General features: G+C 39.3%; 1 protein-coding gene across 1 annotated transcript; it reads right to left on the bottom strand.

Annotated features, from left to right (window-relative positions):
- Positions 1 to 16,901: 16,901 nt before the first annotated feature.
- Positions 16,902 to 26,958, bottom strand: LOC147904110 (uncharacterized). Its single transcript, XM_087372870.1, has 5 exons — positions 26,704 to 26,958; positions 26,453 to 26,488; positions 26,150 to 26,351; positions 25,992 to 26,070; positions 16,902 to 17,259 (listed from the first exon to the last, which is right to left on the bottom strand). The coding sequence occupies exons 1-5, from the start codon at positions 26,871 to 26,873 to the stop codon at positions 17,141 to 17,143; spliced, it is 606 nt and encodes a 201-aa protein (XP_087228996.1). The 5' UTR covers positions 26,874 to 26,958; the 3' UTR covers positions 16,902 to 17,140.
- Between the last annotated feature and the right edge of the window lie 437 nt (positions 26,959 to 27,395).

Genomic DNA, 27,395 nt, shown 5'->3' with positions numbered 1-27,395 from the left:
TAGCCACTAGTATATACTAATTATGGGTCCCTCGAGTAGTCCACCGGAACTGATAGATCAGCAAATGGTTGCTCCAAACTTGAGTTCCAACACCCGGGTAAAAAAACGCAGAAACTGACACAGTGAGTCAGAAATTCAATGAAATGATCCTAGATTCAAGAATGAAGGTGTTTCCAAGCTCCTGAAGTGAAGTGGACACCAAAAGCAAGCAATAGTTGTCTCTACAAGTCAATACGGAGTCTCTGTCATCAAACGGAACAGGAAAAAGCTCAGAAAACGACTTTTTCTTTGAAAACACTTAACAAGCTCTCAAAACCACTTTGCAAAACCAAAGTGACTTTTCCAAAGGTTCCTCCAAGGTCTCTACACACTCGGATGCAATTAAAGTCACCCACAAAGCTTCCCACAGAGCTTCTCCTTCCTCCCACAGAGCTACTGAGCTTCAAGCATTCAGGCACGCTTAGCTAGATCACCCGGGCTCTGATACATCGAGCTTTCAAAGTTAATATTCCATTTCTCGAATGGTTTGAGTGGAATGATGGGGGTTAGTGCCATGCTATACACAAATCTTGTGATCTTGAAACATGAGGCCACCAAAATCTTGCCATTAATACCTTTTTGATTGGTAGCTAAACTAACATAATGGCTTCTGTGGGAATTTTTTCTATTAGATCTTTATTGGTCCAAGATAGCACATCTTTGGATTCTATAAGTAGTGCTAGATATTCGAAAGGAGGATAATCCTTGGTTCTTTCTTCTACATCCTTACTTTTCTCAAGAAACTCTATTGTCTTTGGCAACCTTGGTTGGTTTTACGTCTATGGCGATAACAATGATTGGTCTTTGGAAATCTTAGTAGGCTCTATCTCTATAGGCAATAAGAATATTGGTCTTGTAATTTTGCAATGGCATAGATGTACACCCCACTAACTAGCTAGGCTTCATTCGTGTGTTAAGGTTTAGATAGAACCCATGAGGACTTCTAATAGATTAGGAGGAGTTGATGAAACACTGGACACCCTCTCTTGAATGATCAAGAAGCCCTCTCTTGAATGATCAAGAAGATGGCAAGAAAGACCTCAGAGATTTTAGCCAAGACATATAAGGGTTGAAGTGGAAATTATATTAGCATGTATTCCTCGACAACAAAAAGCTTAAACATTCATCAATATGTGCCTTGAGGAAATTTCCTATGATGGAAGTGCCTAAGAAGAACGATAAAACGAAGGTTTTTGTGGATATACCCAAATCTAATATTATAGTACCTAAGAAGAATTAGAGAGCATAAGGTCACATTATAGCAAAACAATTAGCCATAAAGGCCCAACTAAGGGGTTCACATGGTGGTTTAGAGCCCATTGAACTAGTTGCTAGAGATCAAAACTCTATGGTGTTAGGAAGTATAAAGGTTTAAACATTTTTTCCATAAAAGATCTAATTTGGCCTTGCAAAACTACCAAGGGAAATGGTTTATAAGTTGGTTTCCTATGGCATTGAGATACTTGGTACACTTTCACAAGCGCTCCACTTTAGACGCAATTATAGGCTTGGTAAAAAATTAGGAATCTGCCCAACTTCAAATGTACTCAATCATGTTTACAACATTAACCTCGCTAGGGGGAGAAGCTCTACAAAACTCCATTTTTAACTTTTCCCAAGCTTCAAAATGACCGACATTATGACATCATACCATAACATAGTTGTCTTGCCCAAGGATGTGGGAGAAATTGCAACTATTGCCTATCAGTTCCCTTGTTAAGAGCATGTATATCATCTCAAACTATGGCAAGTGTAGGACGACATTCTCTTCATATCTCCCTTGATTGTTTTGTTTTAACTTGTTTACATCACACTTACGGTCTTTCAGTTTGACAATTGATGTTTAGGAGGGTGCAATTGATGATGCCTTTGGAGAAGAAGGAACATCCTTACCTTGTGTCCTAAGTCCCCATAATGGTAACAAGCTCAAGTTGATTTTACTACTTTCTTTTTCTTATGGAGTCACATGATTTCCATATATGACCATATTTTTTGATGGATCTACCGAAACATCTCTCAAGTATAGTGATGCCATGAGACTTGGCCTTGTAGACCCGGTTCTTGGACCTCACTGTCCCTACATCTAGTGGGACTACATGGTTGACTGCTCTCAATTTCATGGCTAGCATCCTCATACGTTTAAGTGAGCCAACTCCCTAGTTTGTCGTCAAGACGGGGATAAGGAGGTCAAAAACCCTTGTTCTTGATTGGGTTGGCTAGCTACCTCAATAAGGTTGATATCCATGTCAAGATAAAGACCTAACCAGTCTATGATTGCTTGATCCTCATCCTCATTATGATCAACTGTTGATACTCCTTTCTCTTCCCTATTAGTCCGTTTGGTCACCTCCTCAAAGTTTTTCTTATCCTTTTCGTTTCCCTCACTTAGCCTCGCAACATCCTCTCCCTTTAGCTCCTTCAAGGGTCTGTTTCAATTTCTCCAACCTTTGTAATGGCCTATGGATGCCGCAAACATAGATGTATCCTCTTCGTCATTTGCAAATAAGGTAATATGAGTAGTGACATGGTATAATGCGAGAACTAGTGACATCCTAAAAGACTAACCTAAGCACTCTTTGTAACCATGAAAGTCATTCATGGTCCACATCAACAATCGCTTAATCATGACCTCTTGACCAAATAGGACAATCATGATACCCACTCATTTGTAGCCCTGAATGCAATACAAAAACGGCTCTCCTCTGATTGGTGGAGGGCTATTTTTCTTCTGGACCCAAAGGCCCCAAAATGAGCTCATAATTCCCCTAATTACATGTGGGTTGAAGAACTGCTTTAGCCCTCACCATTATTAGGTTCTTTTGATAGATAAGTTTTGGGTTCCTCTTTAGGTTTGGTTGGTATCGACACCTTGATTTCTGAATGAGTAACCACTCCTACTAAAAGAAGCTATACATACATAATCCTAGGCCATTCTTGTTCAATCACATGGATCAGTTTAGAATTAGAAGTCTCCCCTACTCTTAATTCTTGGTATTGACACCTGGGTTCTTGAATCAACAACCACTCCTACTAAAAGAACCTATGCATCCATAATCCTAGGCCATTCTTGTTCAATCACATGGATCGATTAAGAATTAGAAGTCTCCCCTACTCTTGATCCTTGCATCATCCTTTGGGGAGAATCTGTTGCAACATGCCCTTGACCATAGTGCTCACCACATGGTGGTACATACTATATTGGGTTTTTGCTATTATTACAAGTCTTAACCATATGAGTTGGCTCTTGACAATGATAAAAAAGAGTATGACTTTCATGAACCTTTAGCTTGCTAGGGCTTGCACTTGACTGAGGTGATGAATTCCCATAGCGTCTAATCCATAATTCAAATTGGGTTTGTTCAAAGAGGGAAAATATTCAAAATTTCATGATCTCTATGTTTGTATGCTCTGCTATGGGTAGTGTGGAGAGAAAAAATGTCACTTTTGAATTAGAAGGGTAAAGTACATACAAGGGAATGGTGCATTTGTGCATGGGCATGGAAATAATACTTTCAAGAATAAATGGGTTATGTGTTTGCTACACATCCGTTGGGAATAAACTAAACTTGTCTTCCTCAAAAAATAGAATTATTTTTTGAACTTTTTAGTCCCATTCACGTTCAAGAAGGGATAGCATGTAGGAAATGAGTAATGAGTTATTGATTGTCCCACATTCCTCTAATGATTTGATTGTATTTATCGAAAAAATAGTTGTTATAGAATGTTTATTATGAACTTCCATATGCTAGTGAGTATAGGTAATTCTAACCCTTAATAATTTGACAAGCATATAGGTAATTCTTGAGTAAGTCAGGAACATAAAGAACACCAAAGATTACCTTCTCTCCCGCAATAGTGATGAATAGAATGCTACCAATACACTTCACAAGGCGTGCCCGGCTATTCTCCACTGTAACCTTCAAATTGCGATGTGTGTCTGCGAGGGTTTTGGACCACTCTCGCTTATTTGACATATCATTGGAGGCACTACTGGCACTACTGTCCACATACGAACCTGCCTTCCCTTTACTTACTACATGAGCGGAGCAATCTCAGTGAGTAAGAAAAGCTCACCTGTGGTATAGTTGGCTGAATCTGACGGGGACTCATCCTTGCTCTTTGCTTCGGCTGCTCACTTCCTCTTGAGGTTGGCCTTCTTCTTGCAACATTCCTTCGAAGTATGCCCAAGCTTCTCGTAGTAGAAGCACTTTATATAATCTATGGAAATTCTATTCTTGGTCCTAGAATGATACCGTGTTTAACCCATAATTGACATTTGAGTGGGTTAAAGGCTATTCGATATAGCCTGCACTGCTCAAAGACTAGCTTTAAATACCCTAGATGATGCTCCCAATTGGAGTTGATGCACATGTCATCTAGAAAGACTTCTAAGAAGTCTCTGAGGTATTCTTTGAAAGATGTTATCATAAGCCTCTGAAATGTGGTTGGTGCATTGGTGAAGCCAAATAGCATCACCTTTGACGCGTAGACACCACATTCCATGGTGAATGCCGTCTTATGATGGTCCTCAAGGGATATGGATACTTGATTATAACTTGAATATCCATCTAAGAAGCTATAGTCTTCCTTCCCTGCCACTCTCTCTAGCATGTGTTCTATGAATGAAAGAGGGCAATGGTCCTTTTGTGTAGCGGCATTGATATTTTTTAGATCCATGCATACCCTTATTTTTCCATTATTTTTTATGTCTATGACTATGGGGGATACCGAGTCAGTGTTCTATTTCATAGAGGAATTCAGCATTGATTTGCTTCTGTATCTCATCCATAGTATACCACTGTTGGATTTGCCTTTCTATAGGACACTCACTTTGCTTATGTGCCCCTCCACACCCATAACATTGGATGGGAGGCCTTCTTGTGGTGTCATTCATGTCTCTCTCCCTTTGAGAGACAGGAGCCGTTTGGTACACAGGCACATATTGATCATCTTGAAGCACATAATGGCTTAATATGCTTATCTAGTCTATGTGGTCCTCATAATGAATGTAGTCTTCAATTATTGGTGTAGATTTAGGACCTTCCCAATCACAATTAACTTCCTCAACCAAGACTTGATTTAGTGGAGTGATCCTTGGAGGTGGGGGTTGAGGTCCTAGTCCTAGGGGTGGTAAAGGGATGTGTTGAGCCCTAAATTGACCTTGATTGGCATGAGGGGCTCCTTGGATAGCCATTTGTTGAGAAGGGGCAGTTAGGGCTAATTGCTCCCTTTGTTGAAAGATAGGCTTGGGAATGACCTTAGGGAATTGGCATTGTGAGGTCTCATGGTTCCCCCATCTAATACAATGTGCACAATATAGCATTTGTATTTCCCTAAGGCGAGGGAACTCATTTGAGGGGTGGTTTCCCATGCATACCCCACACCATACATTGACCTTCGTGGAAAAAAGTGGGAGTTGCTTGGAGCTTCTTTGGCTCTGCCTATCCTCATTTGTTGGTTCATTTAATTCAACAAATTTGTTGCTAGCTCTTCCATGCTTAAGGCCTCAGGATCTACCTTTGCCTTCTTGGCAACCTCGGATGTGGAAGCTCTAGAGGGGATCGACACCTCAAATGGGACCACATATTTAACTTTCTAGTCCTTATCCCTTGCATTATCGCTTAGGCGGATGGCCACCTTACTGCATAATTCGAACAAGGTCAGATTCATGACCATTAAAGGATCATGTAGCTTCACATTGGCCATCCCAATTAGGAAGCACGATAAAAGCTATTCATCACTCATTCTTTCGTGAGGTTCATAGTGTGAATTGAGGTGTTTAATCTAGGAAATATAGACTCCTAGAGACAATTCCTCTTGCTTTACGTTATACAATTAATTTATTGGGTTCCATATATTTCCACTAGGTGTGAATCCTGTAATAAAAGCTTTTCATCGAAGGGTTTCCAAGTTTATTTTCTCTTCAAGGTTCAGGGCCCTATACCATTGACTTGCCTTGTCAGTAGGCTACGGCCAAAGGCATTTACCATTTCTAGGTCCCTAGGGGTGCCAAAGGCTTTGCTAATTTTCTCAAAGCACTCCACATAGGAGATCGGATCTCCTTCTCCTAGAAATTTCGTGATTAACCTAGAGATAGTGATAGGGCTACTCCTTGAGGGATTCAACATCCTTGCAGGAGGATAAACCGAGGGTGGCATGGTCGGAACTGATCCCCTTACTAGTGCTTCTTCTGGGATACACACTACCTCATCAAAAAAGAGAGTTTGAGCTGGTGGAGGAGGCTGTGTTGGTGGAGGTCTAATTAGATATGATGGGGGCCTAAATCCTCGATGTATGGGCATTCGCCCTGTCATCACTAGGTTCCATTGAGCTGTATGCATCGTCCCTCCATATCCTAGAATCAAGGTTGGGGGATAGGGTTGCTTGAACATTGGTGGGGGCGGCCCACTTGGCATTCACATCGTTACAGCTTGTGGTGGCGACCTAATAGGATAAACCGGGGGAGGCATAACACTCATAGTTTGTGCCCATGTAGTAAACATTGGAGGAGGAGGTACTTGTATGTTCGGGGGCTTAATAGAGGGCTCCCCTTGAAAATTCGAATAGGGTCAAAATATATGTGGGTTGTTTCGAACGTACTCCCTCCACCAAGGGTCTTCTGGGTCAGATGGGTGTGGTTGGAAGATGGGGTCAGATGGGGGGTCTTAGTCTACAAAAATAGCCTCAGCCCCTGAAATTGGGATTGTCACTGGAGGTGGCTATGAAATCTCTAGCTCCCTTACCATGTCGGCAAAGGGATTTACCATGTCTACTGACTCCGTGTGGCCTAGGTGAAATGCATTCACGAAGGTGTCTCTAATCCTGGACACCACGAAAGGAGTAGGAGAATGAGGCTAGGCTGAGCTCATTTGGGGAGTTTCTAAAGCTCTCGTACTTGAAGGCTCCGGTCATAGTCTCGTCCACACTAATGGAGTCGTCTGAGCTAGAGTTATCACTTTCCCTTGGCCCTAGAAAGGAATGAGAATTGGGGATTGAATTCCTTGTTCTGGCTGAATCTTGGATGTAGATAAGGTGTAGTTGGAGATACTGTCTTCTGGCTCTGGTTCTCTAGTTAAAACTCTCCCTAACCTCAAGTTCATAGGATGAGTGTCTTAGTAGACTGCTACTATAGTCAAATCAGCTAAAAAGTCTAAAGCCATGAGTCGTGGCATTAACCAAGGCATGGCGTTAAGACTCATAGCATTAGCACTCGTGGCTTTAATAGACATAGTGTTAATAATGCTACGTGTGGCATTAGCAATCGAGGCTTTACGAGACATACATTTAGCACCTAGAGCATTAACAAAAGGATATGTGGCGTTAGCCATAGCACCATGTGTTGTGAGGCGGGCATTAATTATAGCCTCGAGATTGAAGACGTAGCGATATGGAAGTCGTGGGCGGTGAAATAAAGCATAGTCATGATGTGACGTTAAGAAGGCATGCCATTAAAATTAAAGCAACGTGTTGACTTGGTCAATGCATTTATGGCCACGTGGAGGTAGGTGAGAGTGGGTGAACTATTAGTGACATGTGTCACGTGGTGTTATTAATGCCATGCATGGCGTTATGGATTATAACCACGACACACATTCATTGATCAATTTTTTGGGGATTTATGAAGATCTAGAGGTTTCTATTCAGACTATGAAGTGTTAGGGTTGAGAGGGACCTAAAATACCTACAACAAACAAAAAACAATAGAAGACAATACTTTTTGACACACAAACAAGTGATTTCTACAAGTTGGACTATCAAGCACACAAAACCACTTCAAATTTTTTCTCAAATCATCATTTTCACGTGTTTCTTGTTGGATTTGACACTGCAACTAGCTTACCAGTCACTCTCACTACCTACATGAATCAACAAACATAAAAAAACTATAACAAACAAGCTCAAATGCATCAAAATAGCTCTATGGATAGAAACGTGAAAAATGAGCCTTTCTACTCTAAAATTACTCTTTTTCCACTCCTAATCTCCACTAAAAAAGCCTAAAGCAATGTGCAATGGGTGGTTTATGGGACGATGCTAAACAAACACAAAAGCATACCTCGTAATCCTTGGCAGTGGCACCAAAAATGTGTGGTCTTGCAGAGACACACGTGTCGTGGGGAAGCTAGATGTGTGTCGATGGAGCTCCTCGCTCTCGTGCTACTCCTTCTGGGAGCCTTGCATTGCGAAGCTTTCACATGTGTCACTCGAGTGCCTATCGGATCGTTGCAATGGGGTTCCACCGAGGGGAAGGGGTGGGAGAGAGAGAGAGAGAGAGAGAGAGAGAGAGAAGAGAAAGGAATGAAGAAGAAGAAGAAGGTGAATGGGAGTCTATGGCAACACCAAAGGCTACAAAGAGAACAAGAAATCCACAATCTCAACACATGAGCAAAGAGAGAGCTTGTAATGCATACAACAATGAAGACCAAAGTCAAAGACTTGGCCTTTTATACATGGTGCCTTTTGAAGGGAGGGCCAACCCTAATCTGTCTCTTTCATATCTCTCTTCATATTTACAAGCACTTGGGCCAATGTGGCACCAAGGAAGCTAGTCCTACCATTTTGCTCATCCTATACTCCATGCTCCTTCCTATGAACTACAGTTAACAAAAACAATGACGATGCATTTTATAGCGTTGTTTCCATGAATAACTTAATTACGTCAAAAGGTAAGAAACTTACATGCATCATACATGCTATTGCAAACTCTCACTCGCACTCGGTTATTGTCTCTCCATCATGTTCGGCTTTACAAAGAGCATGTTGTAGCCAATCAAGTGACATGTCTTTTGAGACAAGGGAAAGATTCCATGGATATGGTTGCGCTCACCTATGTAAGACTCTGAATCTCATCCTCACATTTATTCTTTCTGCTTTGGCCTCTTCATATCTCTCAATCCAGTTTTGCATCTCCTTGCTATTGAGGATACAAAACTTATTGAATTTCTCCATTTTCTCTTCGCTCATCTTTCTTTGAATCCCTTTCCTTGGGGAACCCCGGCAACGATGAGATCATCGTCCTTGTTATGCCAAGACTGTGGCATATTAGGATCCATGGATTTTGTTCCGAGATGCCCATGCTCTTTGTGTTTGTTGTGATCTTTATCAGTGAACTGGCTGATTACTTCCTCAACCTCATATGCTGCTTCAACCAAGCCAACCATGGGAAGCATTTCAATGACAAGGCTTGGATTTCATTGGTTTTTTAAAGACTATCACACAATACAACCCAAAACAAATTTATTATTGTTGATTATGTAGCTAAATGGGCTAAAGCCAAGGAACTCATACATAACTTGGCTAACAGAGCATGGCCAAGTTTTTATTCAAAAAGATCCTTTATGGATATGGATGTTCAATTGAATTTGAGCTATCTAGGCACTCATTTCATGAATGGTATTTTTGAAACCCTAACCAAAGAATTGATGATTTTACATTGAGTAGCCATGACACTATCCTCACTGCATTGCAAATGGCTTTCCTGTCTCTTATAGACACCCACGAGAAGCTCCAAGCCGATAACGTAACCCTGACCCTCCAAGCCTAGGAGCATCAAACTTCTCTACAGGCCATAGAGATAGAACTAATAGAGGCCCAGAAGTAGGGAGGTCTTCAAAAATAAGAGGCAACATTAGAGCCACCACCACCTCAGAAGAATTTGCTTGGCTTTAGGTCAAAATTTCAAGGTAGAAAATGAAGTGTTCTAGGACCAAATAAATACTCTTGAGAAGATTGAAAAATTGATGCAAATGTGCTCGATACCAAATGAGCACCCAAACAAAAGGCCACGTTGATGCATGATGGATGATGAGGATGAGCCTGTAGGTTTAGGAGGCCATCGATATGCTTCCCAAACCCTATGAACTGTGTGCATTCCATCAACAAAGAGTATGGACTCCAAGATAGTTGTCTGCCAAGGAACCAAACAAGCTAGCACCTAGCCCACTACTAGCACTAGTTTCCAATGACAAGTTGATTTCCCGACCTTACTTATGCTGGAGACTGAGTGCCCACCATTTGGGGTTATCCCTAGCCCCACTATTTCTCCAACTAGCTCCTCCTCTCCAAGTTCACCGTGGCCTTGAATACCCTTTGCTAAGCCATTTCCCACTACCGTTGCAATCTTTCCCATGGCCATGCTCATTTCAAAGAATATTTTATGCACCAGTCCAGGTAGGGAGGACTTTAGACTTAACTACCAAACCATGGAGATGGAACTAACAAATGATTTGAATGTGGCATCTACTTCCTAGCCTTCAAGGTACTAGCCCCTTACACATGTCATCCCTATGGATTACCTGTCTATAGAGGTTTCTTTTTATGGGCATTGCACATGTCATCCTTATAGATTACCTTCATATAGAGGTTTCTTTTTATGGCCATTCCTAGCCCCTTGCACATGTCATCCTTGTAGATTACCTTTGTATAGAGGGTTTTTGTTATGGCCATTCTACCATGAGTTCAACCTCACAGTCACAGCCAAAGTATAGCACCAAAGACACACTTACAGAGTATAACAATGAGCATTGATGGTTCAAGTCACTAAACCTCCCTGTCTGATTGCTCAAACTATGCTAAACTACTTTGCAAATTTGCTTCAGTTAATTGAACGATTACTAGTAGTCAAGGCCACTGAAACCACCACAATGTGGCTTAATCTTTTAGAGTTGTGCAAAAGCCAAATTGCCAAATGGAAAAAACCACTAGTGCCACACAAGAGATATAGTTACAAATTTGTGCACTTGGGTATTGTGGATCCTAATGTTGTCTAGCTAATTGAGCAATGGAAGGAAGAGTGGTAGATCCATCTTGATGAAGTGCCAATAAACATCAATTCCTGATATCCTTGGCCACCAATACCCACTTGATCAGATTTAAAGCATAACAAAAAAGGGTTCACACCATCCATTGCAAGCCCGAGATGTAAATTGTGTCACTCCCTTGCAAAGTCTGGCCACATGTTGTCTATGTGCTTCCAAGTAGCACAATCTACATGGATCCTCAAAGTGCCATCGGGGACTGGTGTGTAGCATGCCATGTCATCAGTTGCACAATGGACTTGCATCTGAACATGTGCTGTATTCTAGGGATGATGGGAAAATGTCTCAAGACCTTCACTGGGATCATCTCCTCTAGCAAGTCCTATCTGTAGTGCCGTGCTCCAAACTCCAGAAAATTAACCAAATCGCCATACTCGTGATGAAACAAAATACAATCATTAGGGCAAGTGTGGATGGTGTCATAATCCATCCCAACCATCGTCAACATCTTCTTTGCTTCATCTCTGGAATTGGGCATGGTATTTGGGGTAGGCAACATCTTCTAGAGCAACCTATTGCAATTTACATATCCAAGAAACCTTAAGAATGAGATACTAATAAAACAATTCTAGAGGAGCAAGAAGTGGTTACTCCACTCCAAATGTTTAATATGCTCAAGCCTAGTAAGGTTAGCAAGGGGGAGGTGAAGGTAAAATTAGACCTTCACTGGTTGCTTTATTTCTATGCAACACCCTCCCACCATGAATTCTCACCCAATTGGGGCATATGACTTAGTCAAGTGACCACTCTTATAGGCACTATGACTGCAAAGAGGAATAAACACCTAGGAAAAAGGCTATCAAAGACAAAGCTAAGGAACCATCAGCCCAAACCAAACCCTTACCGTATATAACCATGGAGGAGAATGATGATGATAAGGATGATATATGCCAAGTGAGTTTCCCACTATAAGGCTTACATAATCCAAGACCAAGAGATCCTCTTCTAGTAAGCCAAATGGACAAAGGAAGAGGTTGGCCATCAAGGCTATGATGGTCCGCGCCTAAGGTAAAGGGGGTGAATCTTGCACTGGAGGGCATTAAGCCTCAACTGGTGTATATCACTGACCACCTCACCCACTCATCCAACTAAAGGAGAATGCTTTGATTATTCTCCTCCTAGAGTATAAGGGCTATTTTACCTAGAAACACATAGACATGAAAGGTGTGCCTCCCAAAGTCTTACAGCACACCAATCCTATGATGGATGATTCCAGATTGATCAAGGAAGGAACTTAACCCATGAATACCGAATATGTGATGACATATAAGAGAAAAAATACAAAACCTAATTGACATAGGGTTCATATATGAGATCGAGCATACCGACTCGGTATCACCCATAGTCATCATGCTAAAAAATAATTGGCAAGATTAGAGTATGTCTTGACCTAACAAAAGTAAATGCCACCATGCAAAAAGACCATGATCCACTACTGTTTGTAGACCATATGCTGCAAAGGGTGGAGGGAAAAGAAGCCTACAACTTTCTTGATGGATTCTATGGTTGCAACTAGGTGTCTATAGCCCCATCAGCATCATAAAACAACGTTTTCCATGGACTCCATGGTTCACAATGATGCTCTTCGGGCTCACCAATGCTTTTACAACATTCTAGAGATTGATGATCACAACCTTTGAAGAATATTTGAGAGATTTTGTAGAATCCTTCCTTGATGACTTGTGTGTCAACTCTAAATGAGATTATCATCTTAAATACCTCAAATTGGTCTTAGAGAGGTGTCGCCTATATCTCATATCCCTCAACCCCCTCAAGTACCAATTTTGGGTGAAGCATCAAGTAATTATTTTTCACATCATGTCCAATAATGGGATCTCCATAGACTATAATAAGATCAAGCTCATCTTGGATTTCCCACCTCCTGTGAATCCTAAGGGTGTACAATATTTCACAGGGCACATGGGCTATTGTACCAACTCTTTTATTTAGGCATTGCTTGTCCATTATACAAGTTACTAGTGGCTTTTGTTTGGATTGAGGAATGCCCAATAGTCTTGATACCCTTAAACTTTTCTTGGCTACCGCACTATTTATAAGAGAACTAGACTAGGATTTGGTATTCCATGTCCATATATATGCTTCAAAATTTTCAATAGGGTACATTTTGTCTTAGCCAAGTGAGAATGATTTGGGCTACCCAATCTATTTTGCAAGCCGTCAACTCAATGATGCTGAAGCAATATACAACCATAGAGAGGGAAGGACTAGCCATGACATATGCAATCAAAAAGGTTAGACACTACTTGTTAGCAAACAAGTTTGTATTCTTTGTTGACCACCAAGCACTCCAACAAGCCATGTAATAACACATTGGATGTTAATTCTTCTCAAATTTGACTTCACCATCACAGTTTGTAAGAGGAAAAACCATGTGTTGGCTGATCATTTGTCTCATATTCCCAATGGAGAACCACTAGCAGGTTGTGAGGACAATTTTCTAGATGCCCCACTCTTCCTTGTAGACTTGATACTAGAATGGGATGAGGACATCACACAATTCCTCACCAATGGGTTTCCATTGAAAAAACCCATTAACAAAGATAAATTCCTCAAGCTCATCAAGGATTCCACATTATACCAATTAATAGCTAGCCAACTCTATCATAAGGCCAAGGACGGCATCATGTGCCAGTGTGTGCAAGAGGATGAGTTTATAGAAGCACTTGATGAGGCTCAATCAAGGATTGTTGATGGACACGTTGGCACACATATTATGGCATGTAAGTGCAAGTAGGCCTATGGTGGCTAATGCCTTTTGAAAATGGGCCTAATTTGTTAAACACTAAGATTCATTTGGAAATGGTAAAAATTGTCTCAAGATGTCGATATGATGACATTGATTAGAGTGCAAACCAATCAACCATTTGAGAAGTGGGGTATCAATTTCATAGGCCTGATAAGTCCAATACCTAAAGGTACAGGGGCATGATACACATACCATCATATCCACCATTGATTGTTTCACAAAATGGGCAAAACCAAAGGCCACAGGAAGGGCCAAGATTGATGGCCAAACTTCTGTATAAAAATATAATCACAAGGTTTGGATTCCCCTTGGAGCTAGTCTTTGATAGAGGAACCCATTTCCTTTACGAAACCATCGGCTATCTTGACAAGTGAATTTATGATTTTCCATACACATCCTATTACCCTAGGGCTAAAGACTTAGTAGAGAGATTGAACAAGATGTTTTGCTTAATCATGACCCAAATGGTTGAAGCCAAGCAAATCGACTGGGAAACAAAACTCACTGTGGCATTATGGGCCTACTGCACTACATATAAAGTAGCCACCAACCGTACCCCCTTTAGCCTAGCCTTCAAGGTAGAGGCAATCATGCCCATTGAGTTCGTAGTGCATAGCATGATAATTCTAGTAATAGAGAGTCTATTAGAGGAGTCCATCCCAAAAAGGCTTATCGAGCTGGAAAAGCTTGATGAAACAAGACGTCAAGCCACATATGGCCTTCAGGTTGAAAAAGCACAATGGAAGAAATGGTTCGGTCACAACCTTAGGAACAAGGACTTAAAGGAGGGTGATCTTTTACTTTTGTATAGTGTAAGAGACATAAAGAGCAAGCTTAAACATAGGGGCATGGGTTGCTGCGCTTGAGTCCATGTGGACACATAGTTAACATGAATTAATTAACATTTTACCAAAATCATGATTTTCTTTGTATTTCCAATACATTCATAAATTATAAAGTAATATTGCATCTTGATTTGTATTACATTCAATGGTTTTCCTTGTGTCTATTTATCTACTTTCTTGCACCTATACAAAATTTTCTTATGAATCACAATTTAGAATAATTTACAAACAAGGATACAGACTTGTGGAAGACAATCATTGCTTACTTTGACAATCCTTTTCATAGTTTTATGACATAAAATGAAAAAATATCTAATGAGCCTTATCACTTAAAGTTATTGATTTGAATTCTGCTACTACCTTCCATATTGAAAATGAAAATTTACATATGCGTGTTAGAGATCATTGCCCCACTTGTAAGTCCCCATATAAGGGAAACAAGGTGGCAAATGATCAAACAGTCCAGATCTAGATGACATACATAAGGATCCAAATCTAAAGAAATGGTTCGGTCACAACCTTAGGAACAAGGACTTAACGGAGGGTGATCTTTTACTTTTGTATAGTGTAAGAGACACAAAGAGCAAGCTTAAACACAGGGGCATGGGGCGTTGCTTGAGTCCATTATTAACACATTTAACATGAAATAATTAACATTTTACCAAAATCATGATTTTCTTTGTATTTCCAATACATTCATAAATTATAAAGTAATATTGCATCTTGATTTGTATTACATTCAATGGTTTTCCTTATGTCTATTTATCTGCTTTCTTGCACCCATACAAAATTTTATTATGAATCACAATTTAGAATAATTTAGAAAAACAAGGATACAGACTTGTGGAAGACAATCATTGCTTACTTTGACAATCGTTTTCATAGTTTTATGACATAAAATGAAAAAATATCTAATGAGCCTTATCACTTAAAGTTATTGATTTGAATTCTGCTACTACCTTCCATATTGAAAATGTAAATTTACATATGCGTGTTAGAGATCATTGCCCCACATGTAAGTTCCCATATAAGGGGAACAAGATGGCAAATGATCAAACATTCCAGATCTAGATGTTGACATACATAAGGATCCAAATCTAAAGACCTTGGTCCTTGGGTTCACATATAACCCAAACAAGGATATGAATGGGAACCCAAATGGGGCTGTAGATATGAAATCCAACCTAGGTTTGGGTAGGTAAAATTATATTGGGTACCAAAAGGTATAAGTACTAGATGACAAGTAACTCTATCGATATCTCAAAATGAGGTTTGAGAGGGTAGGTTTCCTAGGTTTCCTAGGTTCCCTAGATGAAAGGGAATTTGGTGGAAAAAATGTAGGTGAGTCAAAAAATTGATTCAAGGGTTGACCTAACAAGATGACATCTAGAGATAATTTCTATACATGTCAAGGAAGATTCCAAGCACCAAAATCACAGATTGATTCTAGGAGTCAATGAAGGACTTATATCACCATTTTCTCGATCATGAATGTGGATAGGAAGCTAGCTTGATGGATAAGGGCACTTTACTTGATAAGGCTATTAGCTTGTCTCGTTGATGCCCTAGTTGCTAGATTCTACTATCAGCAATGCTTAGCCCAAGGTGTTGAGCAAGAGGAGTGTGAAAGTAGTCACATTGATCGAGCAACCCAAGCAACCTTGATACACATGAGATCCCATTGAAGCTATTTAACAGGCACATAGGAACCCCGCCATCTCATCATGTTTGTTGCTTGAGATTGCTTTAGATTCCTAGTAGAAGAAATGGTAGAATCTGTTTTGTAGATTCATATAGTTAAGGGAATTGATTTGGTGCATTGTGTTGTATGAGTTTGGAATTTATCCATGTGTGTGTCTGATTGTCAATTTGTGGCATTGGAGAGTCTAGGATTAGAGAAGCATTTCTGAATGTAAAGCCTCCCCCCCCAAAAAAAAGAAAAAGAAAAAGGCTCCTACGATATTGAGTTATGCATTCAAGGGTTGTTTGATCCTCTCTCTCTCTCTCTCTCTCTCTCTCTCTCTCTCTCTCTCTCTCTCTCTCTCTTCCCTTTTGTGCCAAAACACATTTTAAGAAAAGCCTAGATTGCATTATATGGATCTTTTAGAACTTTGCAAAAATAATTTCCAACCTAAGCTATGATGGTTGACAAAACTTGGTAGATCTCATTCCACCTTGATCAAAGTAATCCAAAAAGATTTAATCATAAGTTGAAATGCATAAATAATAAGTAGCAATCCATAAAGATTTAATCATAAGTTGCAATGGATAAATATTATTTCAAGTTTCTAGGAACATGTTTTGAATGAGGACATTTTGTCATTATGCACCAGGGAAAAATATCTAAATTAGTAGTTCAAAAAATTACAATGATTTTGACCATATATAAAAGAAAATAAAAGTCATGACATAACTAGCTACAAGAAGTTTGGACGGTTTTCCAAATAGCATATTCATTTGTGCACTAGTTTCTAGCTTGCACTTAATATGAGAAGGTAAAATAACTAATGACTTACATAATCAAAATACATAACGTAACATGGGTATTGTAATAAGCTATTTGCTACCAATATAGTAAGTCCTTGATACATAACCATATAATATGTATCCTAAATATATATTACTTTATGATTTATGAGCATTTCTAGACACAAGCTCTCAAAAAGTAAAACTTAATATGATTTCAAATAATCAACTACAGAGAGGGGCTTTGCTCCACCAAAATAATCTATAAGAAATATGTCCTCAAGTGATAGCTTGTAAAAAGTAAAGTTATGATTTTCAGGCCAATCTACAATCAAAGGAGAAAGAGAACTTATCAACATGTGTGCAAGTTCCATTTCAAAACTATAACTTGTCAAATAGCCCAAGAAATAAAGACAAAATTCACACAGTTAAATACAATCTATTACTTCTCATATTTCTAGCTTGATTAATAATTAAGATAAAAGAATGCTTCCGTACCTGATCCCCCCCCCCTTCTCTCTCTCTCTCTCTCTCTCTCTCTCTCTCTCTCTTTGTGTGTGTGCGCGTGCGTTACTGTGTGCATGTGTGTGTATTCATGCATGCATGCACGTGTGTGTGTAGTTGACAAAAAAAAAGATGTGTGTGTGAACATGCATTCATGCATATGTGTGAACGTGTGCATGCACATGCATATGTGTGAACATGTGCATGCACATGCATTGGGGTGGGTGTGTGCATGTGTGTGTGTGTGCATGCACATGTGTGTGTCCGTGTGTGCATGTGTGTGACAAGGTTGAAGCAGACTTCGAAAAGGGCAGAAGCCATCCATGATTAGCTAGATGAATGGAAGTATACTCCAAAAGGGTCGATGATTGGCTAGAGTCATCTAGCATACCTACAAGATAGAATGAGGTTCCTCAATATAAGTCTACTATGGTTAACTATCCTTCTTAGATTTTCAATCATTTTGATTGAATCATAGGTGATGAAATTCTCATCCGTAGCTTCACTTTGGCCATTTCTTAAAAAGTCAAGGGTTTTGAGTTAACTACTAAAGTTAGCAAGTATAATTTGGTACATGCTCCTTATGCTCAAAATATCTGATTAGAAAAGTGGCAAAGGGGCTGGTGAATCGATAAGCACAATGAACCCAACAATCCATATCATCTACTAAAGCACCATTCTAGCATAAGTAAACACAAGGAAAAATAATAGTTATACAAATGGACAACGGTGAAGTACGACAATGAACCTGCCAGCCCATGTCATCCGCCAATACACTATTCAGACAAGAGTAAGCATAAGGGACAATGTTGGTTATATAGAAGTCAATACCTATGGTGCTTAAGTGGTAGGTTGTTAGACATGGAGCAAGTGATCTGATGACCAAATCAAATTTGCAATGGGTAGATATTAGGGTCAAACAATTAAAAATTCAATCATCATAAAGGTGGGAGGTAGTACTCAGCACCTTGGTCCATCAAATGTTATATTCCTTCTTGATATAAATAATCCACACATCAAAATAGGAAAGGTTCATCATTTTGGGAAAGGTACTAGGTCATCAAATGCAACAATGCACTATTTTATATAGCCAATTGGCCATAAGAAATACAATTCTCTCCCTCTTTTTGGTTGATTACTTTTGGATTCTCTTTGAGTGCCAATAATCTCCTCATGTTCTTGGTTCTAGTTGTGCTCTCACTTATACTTGATCCCACCTCTCTAGCTATCATATCACTGCACCACTCCTGATTACCTAGAAATAGAAATTGCCCTACCATCCAGATGAGTGAAGACCACATGGAATGACCAGTTGAATAGAAAGCATGCAGTCTATGTTAGGAGCTTTGGGTTACCATTTTGAACATTATCATTTGGCAATTCTATGAGGACAATAAAGTTACGTGCAATGGAGAAGTTAGTAGAGTGCCAGTAGTTTGGTAACAGTTGATGATGGGGCCACCAAATGAAATACCAAGGCAACATATGCGATATGCACAACTAAGGAGCAATTGTCCATAAAACTCAAAATCTCATAAGAAGGTTAGAAACCATCAATGAAGAAGACAAATCAGTGCTACGAAGACTAGAGAGATGAGAGAAGAGAAGAACAAAGGGAAAGACAATGTAGCATGACTCCACCAAGAAGCCGAGATCAAGAATGAGGACCAAGGATATGTGTGAAATTTCAAAGCCTCAATAAGAATGAGGGAGAGAGTCCCCAAACCCATATGTAGAAATTTCTAAGGCTAGAAACAACTTTGCAAATTCATTGTGAGTAGGGGTACTTGTTGTACTTCCCCACCACCATTCCCAAGAAGGACATTAAATGGTATGACAAGCACCCAAATAGATAGTTCAAGATGTGGGATGACCTGAAGGCTGTGTTCATGAAAAGTTTCAAACAAAAATTTAGAAAGGAAATCATGTTGCTAAAGATCAATGACCTCCACCAACAAATGAAAAAAATGTGTATTTTTTTGTTACAAAAATGAAGGTGCTCATGAATTAGCTGAACAATTTGCAAGTCAAAATGTTGTTGAGGTCCTAGTTGATGAGCAACCTTGATTTGGGACCAAGGCTACACCAAAAGGGAAAAAATGCAATTAGTGAGGATGTGTGATGAATTGTTTGTTAAAGAAGTTGCATTGGAGAAGGGGAAGTTTGAGCCCAAAGGAAGAAGTAGACTATCTGAGGAGCAAAGAGAAAAAAGATGAGCTCAAGAATCTTCTCAAAGAAATGAGCAAACGAGGGCCCCTAGAGGAGGAGGAAGTTTGGTGCCACAAATCCAAAACAAATGGCCACAAAAAACGAGTGTGAATCAGATAGATTTTGCCACACCTATAACCATCCAAGCCATATCGATGAGGAATGCTAGTACAACAAGAGAAAGATGAACACCAAGGGAAATCAAGTAGTGCAAGAACCAAAGAGAATGTATGAAGGTTAAGGAGCAAGGCCACTAACCACCATGGCATTCTTCTTTTATGAAAATGAAGGGCATTGAAAAAATGAGTTTTGATTATGGAAGAAGGAGTTAGACATGCTACAAAAATCATGTGACAATGATGACCACACATCCCAAGCAAGTGTTGTGAGCATTGAAGTGGACACAAGTGGTCACAAGATTGCAAGGTTCAACATAATATTGAACCAAAAAAGACAAAAAACTAGAAGAGAGAAAGATAGGGGCAATGACTAGCCAAGAGGTAAACACTTTGGGTCAACTAGGAGAGAAGCAAACTAAAAGACAAAAAAATAGTAGAGGATAGCAAAGCCCCATTGAAGAAGAAGGAAACCATTGAGTGAGGCATGCGAAGGACAAATGGGCATGGGGAAAATTTAAGGAACTGAACATAATGATCACCATTGGCCACCTAAAGGAACTCTTTCCCTGTAGGACAAAGTTCTCCCAAGACCAAGCACTAAAGCAATGAAGCAAAGTTGCCCCTATTACATCAGTGACTCAAGCGACTAAAACCAAGATCTAGATGAAGAGGTTCCTATGATTGGCATCAAGATTTGTAATTATAAGGTGCAAGGTGTGATAGTAGATGGAGGTTTGGGGGTTGAACATCATAAGTTAAGCAAAGGATCAAAGTAAAGGATCTGAAGCCTTCATCATTGAAGATGAGAATGGAAAATAGGGATTGGGATGTGTTCATGAAGGTTAGTGTCTCCTACCTCATTGTTACCTTCAATATAGTATTGATTAAACACAAAGGATGATACCCCATGCTATTGGGTGAAGGGTGCCAAAGTAATTCATGACTTGGGGGTAGAGACCTTGACAATAACCAAGAGGAGCACAAAGTGCAAATACCAATTTGTCAAGGCACTATTAAGAAGGAATTAAATCCAAAGGTCTACAAGGGGGGAAGACACCTCTTACATTGGAAAAAGACTCCTCACAATGAAATTTGTCATAGGGGGTTTGGATTGATGCCTTGTTGTGAGTAGAAGCCAGTGTGGGTGCATGTAGCGAAAGGAGAGCCTCACAAAAAATGAAGGTAGAGAGGAAATCCAAGGGTCCAAACCATAGAGCCAAGTTGTTCAAGTAGAATTCATGGGTTGAAATACTAGAGAAATGCGGCACCACCACGAAGTCGCCATAGAGGGATGAGTGCTAAACCAAAACAATTCATGGGCTAAACTTGGGCTGAAATACTAGAGGAATGCGGCACCACCACCAAGCCATAGAGGGATGAGTGCTAAACCAAGTGCTAAACCAAACCAACCCCATCATCGATCCAATCAAAATTTAGGGGAGGAACTGCATGTAGAATGAGAACAAGGGGGCATGAGTAGCCAAAAGAGTGGAGCAGTCAAGGGGGTACCTCTCTCAATAGAAATCCTAATCACAAAAGAGAGTGACAGTGGTGGTGCACATTGACCTTTGAGAGGCTGTCTTAGTAGAAGATAACTCTAAGAATAACAGATTATAAGGCCCAAGTCAAACTCAAAAAAATTGCATCTTACAAACTGTAGAAATCCTCCTACTCCCCATCCACCCTCTCCATAACTACCAAATCTTCCCCATCATCCACAAGCCTTACATTTTTTTATCATGATGGTTGTATTCCAACAAAAGAAGGAAAGATCACCAACAGAACATCCAAACTCTTCTGAGTAGAAAAGCTAGAGGGGCTAGAGGTGATCTCACCAATAGATCAAGATTACCCACCAATAGCCAAGGTGTAGTTCAAGCTAACTAGCTTAGATGAGCTCCAATCCCTCTCCTAGATACAATTCTATAATAGAGACCTAGTAGTAGATGCTAGGAAGATGCCCTCAACTCATATATCTTGGCTGAAATGGCCTTTGAGGGAGTAGGGAGATGGGTCATAGTTATAGAAGAACTTAGTCGCAGCATGACTGAAGTTGTCAAACCCAAGAGAGACCACCATGGACCCATTCACTGAAAACAATGAAGACTAGTTCAAGGAAAATGAATGGCTGGCTGAACAATGCAAAAGACCTTGATACAAATAAATTTTTGTGTTCCTCTCCAAGTGAGTACAAACAAAAATGTCACATAGCATCTCATCCAAAAAGTTATGAATATGACACATGGAGAGGCATTAAATGGGAAAATATTGTCACTAATGCCATCATTGACTAGGCTACCAACCTCTAGACTAAAAGGTACAAGGGAAATGGAGTAGGGGCACATTTGTACATGCTATTTTGAAGCAGTGTAGAAGCCCCCACTTTCTCCAAGAGCATCATCAATGGTCTCTTTGATGAGATGTCAAAATTTAGAACTAAAGCCAACAGGTTGATGAGGAACCAAGAACAAAGTCAAAACATTAGATTGGGATAACCGATCTCACAAAAGCAAAGATAAAATAGCTTTAGTGATGACCTCTAGTGCCTTAGCCTTGCTATTGCATATGACCATCAAGGAAAACGGGAAGGGTTGGATGGCCCTAAAGATGAATGAAAAGAGGAGGAAAAACCAAAGGTATTTAAAATTGGGACTTAAATGTGGATAAACTAGTAAGACCTTCAACTATTACTAATTATCACTATGGTTTCACTATCAATTTCATAATATTTGATATTGGCCAACTTCCACACTTGCCCCATCATGTCCAAAAAAAACTCTCATAGTTAGCTGGCTATACCCAATCATGATAATATAATATTGAGTTTGATGATATCCTTTCAAGTTGCTCACCAACCTATACACAACTCTACCTTGTATTGGCATAGTATCAAGTTTCATGCATAACTATAACTTCCTATTTGTTAGGCCCCAAAATTTTGTGTTCTCAATGAAGATGAATTGTGTTGTCCATTATGCTAGATATGAACTATACCAAGACTATGCTCTATGTGAGAAAATTTTATTTATTTAAATAGATTTGTATAAATAATGGCATAATGACTTTTGATGGATCATGCAAAAAGAAGACAACTTAGAGAGAGAGACTATACACTCAAAAGAATTAAGGACAAGTTATATACATGTTTATTAGGGCTAGGTTCTCTAATAGCCATTTACATCCCTCTACATCATGCACTCTAATGTCTTCAATAAACTTCTCTTTGGATATAATAATTAGATGGCATAGTTTAACTTTTTCTTGTATGTTTTTTGAGTGAATTTAACAAAATTGTAAAAATTTTATAATTTAGCTTTTATGTAACATGTAAAGTGTTGTATAGTTAAATATTTCTATATCTCTTAAAGAGCTTTGAAGTTGATGAGAGCTTGTTGAAAATAAAAGAGAGTCAAGTTATGTTACAAAGTTCTCTAATGTCTTCAATAAACTTCTCTTTGGATATAATAATTAGATGGCATAGTTTAACTTTTTCTTGTATGTTTTTTGAGTGAATTTAACAAAATTGTAAAAATTTTATAATTTAGCTTTTATGTAACATGTAAAGTGTTGTATAGTTAAATATTTCTATATCTCTTAAAGAGCTTTGAAGTTGATGAAAGCTTGTTGAAAATAAAGTCAAGTTATGTTACAAAGTTTGAGAGCTTGTTGAAAATAAGTAATTTATAAAGATGTTAACAAATTGTTGCTACTTTGGATAATGAATCAAGTCCATCCCTCTAGTCTTATTTATTTTTTCTAATGGAATTAGAATGAACTTTAATATGATCTGTTTTTTACATGAAGACGTAGATTGTTTGCTAGGAATACACTTCTATTGCCTAAAAGGGCATAGTGGGACTTCTTTTTAAGCTGAAAAATATTCGATGGTCATTCACATTCTATTGATGAGATTGATGATGACAATCGGTCACTTGTTATTCTATCCATGAGAGCATGGGAATATTATTGTGCATATATAATCTACTAAGCCCATTTCATCACCTCTATATGTCAAGCCATTGTGGTGGCAGTTTTGTAAATTCTAAAAATTTATTTGCTAGATCACCTTGGTCCTAGTCCTTAATACAAGATAGGTAATATAGAATGAGGGAATTATTCTTAGCATCTAATTGATTATGTGAAAATTTAATGTTTAAATACCATCATACATATTGGCCATTCAATAAGATTCAATACCCATGGAAGGAATCCATATGCAAAAGTTTAAGCTCAAAGAGAGCGGTGGGGGGGGTCCATCATGTGGCTGCAAATCTATAGGTTCTAAAAAGTGTTTGTCCTCATTTGCTTAACCCCTTGATCCTAGACCCTAATGAAAGTTTTCACTAGTGAATGAGGGCATAAGCATCCAATAGATTATGTGAAAAATCAATGCAAAGTTCAAGTTCACAGAGAGGGGACACATGGGGTGTCACCAATAAATACACCCCATTATCAGTACCACATGAACCATGCTACATGCATTGAAGTAGTAATTTAAAAAACAACCTTAGGTGTGATAGCATATAGCCCATTATCCATACCACATGAACCATACTACATGCATTCAAGAAGTACTTAGAAGACCCCTTAGTTACATACTCTAGCCACCAGGCTTTTTGAAATTAGATATCATCAGTTATGAGAGCACTATCTTCTTACAAAAGAAAAGACACCAAAAATGAAATGACCCTTGGGCCATCACTCCCCAAAATGTATGCTATCAAGAGGGGATAAATTTTACTATTAGATGCAATAAGTTCAACCAATAAATGTAATTTTGGGCCTCTAGATGTATCTAGCCTTTGAATGGAACAAATCAAGTGTTTTTGTGTTTGTGCTCTTTTTTGGGGCCCAACCCACTGTTTTTTAAATTTAATATTGCTAAAATGTGGCCTTGTTCAAAAGAAAGGCATTAAAAAGAAAACAACCAAGGGATGAATGTTATTAGGGTCAATGTATACATAAGGGGTGAAGGGGTGTTTAATAACCTCAAATACATACATGAAGCACTAAAGGATCTTTCGAATTCCAATTATGTTGACAAGGTTGGGAGGGAGAATATTTCAAGGCTATAATATCTTCTCTCTTTTAAAAACAAGATGGTAAAACCAGCGATGGGGCCCTACTTTAATTAAAGGAGTCTAGTCTAACGAAAGGAACCTTTAGTGTCCATTAACAACTAACACAAAATATGCAGCTAGGTTAAATCATTTGCCTCAGAATTACCTTAGATGGAATGTTGGCTTTGGCTAGTGCTTTGCCAGCCAAATGGATTGAGAGAGGAGTCATTATTAGGTAGCTAGACTTCCATTTCTAGAATTGAGGATAACTTTGCAACAAAGGATCAACTGGTCTAAAGATAAGCTTCAATAGACATTAAGATTTTGGTATGGAATCATAATTGGTTAGAATTCTAGATTATTGGTTGTCAAACATGTATTGGCCCCAACTACAACTTATGTGGTGCTCTTTGACTTAGGCGAGGTTCTAAATGGTGGCGGGATAAGTTGAAAACTATTTGGAGAGGATGTATGGCTGGTAAAGTCAGGTTTCTTATTTGGAAGGTGCTTCATCTCTGGCTGTTGGTGAGGGGATGGTTGGCTGAGTGGGTGTCACTTGATCCAAGGTGTCCTTTGTGTGGAAGTTCTAATGAGGATGTCCAACATCTTGTGTGGGCTTGACCAGTGTCTTGGGGGCTTTGGAGGCAGTTGGAAGGAGCTATTTGCAAATCAAGTTTAATGGGCCATTTCTCTTCATGTCGAATTGGACATTATATCAAGCAAGTGACACAAAAGGGCTACATTTGACTTTGGTGGCTTGTTGGCCATACATTTGATCCATAGTTTTGTTAGCCATGTGGATGGTAAGAAATCAATTAGTATTTCGCAGTAAGTCTCACCGACAAAGCTGTGATTTTGCCCTTGTGAGAATGATGTTGACAGATATCTCTATTGTCAGCAACAGGTTCAGAGTGATCAGTAATAGCCTTTGTGATGTTAGCTAGGTTTCCAACGTAGGCTCCCATGATGTAAATGAGGCGATCTTTTCTTGGGAATCCCCCCGATCAATAAAAGCCGGCTGTTTTCTTTTTCTTTTTAAACATTTAACACAAAATTAAACAAGTAGGTAGTGTCTAGCAAGGTTAGTTTGACAAAAAAACAAAGGGAAACTAACCCTTCCCAAAACGTAGAGTATGTCTCTATGGTTTGATATATTAAAGAGATACCTTTCATTTGTGGGTGCTTCGAAAATAAAGCTGCCTCAGCGAATTTTGACTCCGTTGTGTTCGCGTGCAGGAACTCCATCTACAACAAACTTTAGAATGAAATCCCGTTTCACAAAGACCTGAAGGCCTGCAATCTGATGCGTTTCTAAGAAGAATACCTGCCCGTAAAGAGTGATCTTGGCACATCTCGGATCCTCAACATCGGTGCTTCCGCAGGTGCCCACAGGAGACTCGCTGATGGTAACGGAGCATTTGGGATTAGCCGTCAAGTCTTGAGGAGTCGGGTCAAGCATTGTCAAGTAGAAGTAAGGAATGCCCGTCGAATTCTCAGGTGGTCCATCACTGAAGTCTACAACGTTTCTGCCTCGAAGAAGAGTACTTTTCAGTCAAATTAGCATTACTTTTAGCTGATATATCTTTCAGTTACAACGGTCTTTGTTCGAGTCCGTCACTTGACTTACCCCCAAGGTGCTCCTTTCAGGTGGAGGGAGATTGTGCTGCATTCCATAGCAAAGCACAATTAACATTCGTATTGACTCCAATTTCAGAACAGTTACTTCGTTTACACAGGATTAATCGACCATGAGTTTCTCTCTCGAGGCTATTCTAAACTGCCAGAGCTCAATTTCTATAGCATCGTCTTTTCTACGTACATTGCGTAGAAAGACACGCGCTAACTGATAGGACAGCTTTGGAAATTATCATAGAATACCTAATGACGGCCCACGAGTTTGAGGCTACGAGCCAACGTGCCATCTTATGTGCGTCATTGGGATCTGGCCGAGAGGTTTGAACTCCAGTAGCCGGCGATCCCGGGAAGAGGACGAGGAGGAATATGCATGTAAGGGAAACTGGAGGCAAATTACATAGTGGAGGCGCCATTCGAGAGGCAAGAAACGAAGAGTACGCTCACAAAACAGCCTGCACCAGCGTAAAACGTTTCAATGCCCATTCAATGGATGATCCGAGGATGATGAACAGACAGTGTATCTGAATGAATGGCTGTAGCCCTGGCGAAAAAGGCAAGCAACAGAAAAGGATGCGCACTTTCGTAAAAGTGGTTATCATTCTCCACCCATTATAAGATTAAATACTTATTATTTCCAAAATAGAGATTAGATTAAAAACTTAATATTTCCAAAACAAGAGAGCACAAGTGCTAGAATCCACTCTCCAAAGGAGGGAGTGCTAATAGCGCGAGTGCTAAGTAGTGTAAATTTCTTTGGACGTCATTCCTGAGATTGACAATTTATTTCCTTTTCAATAGTTGACAGCATTAGTGGATGATGATTCTATGGCTGACCTGGCTATTCATTCTTTTTATATTTAAATAATGATACATCATCTTAAACATACATTTATTTAGATTTCACATTAAAATTATTCAATTTTGATTAGTATATG

This window comes from Dipteris shenzhenensis, chromosome 3, assembly GCF_047967505.1.
Source record: "Dipteris shenzhenensis isolate YYH24624 ecotype China chromosome 3, Dip_SZ_1.0, whole genome shotgun sequence".
NCBI classification, from domain to species: Eukaryota; Viridiplantae; Streptophyta; class Polypodiopsida; order Gleicheniales; family Dipteridaceae; genus Dipteris; species Dipteris shenzhenensis.
The sequence above is the reverse complement of the archived record's forward strand: the minus strand, read 5'-3'. Positions and strand labels throughout refer to the sequence as shown.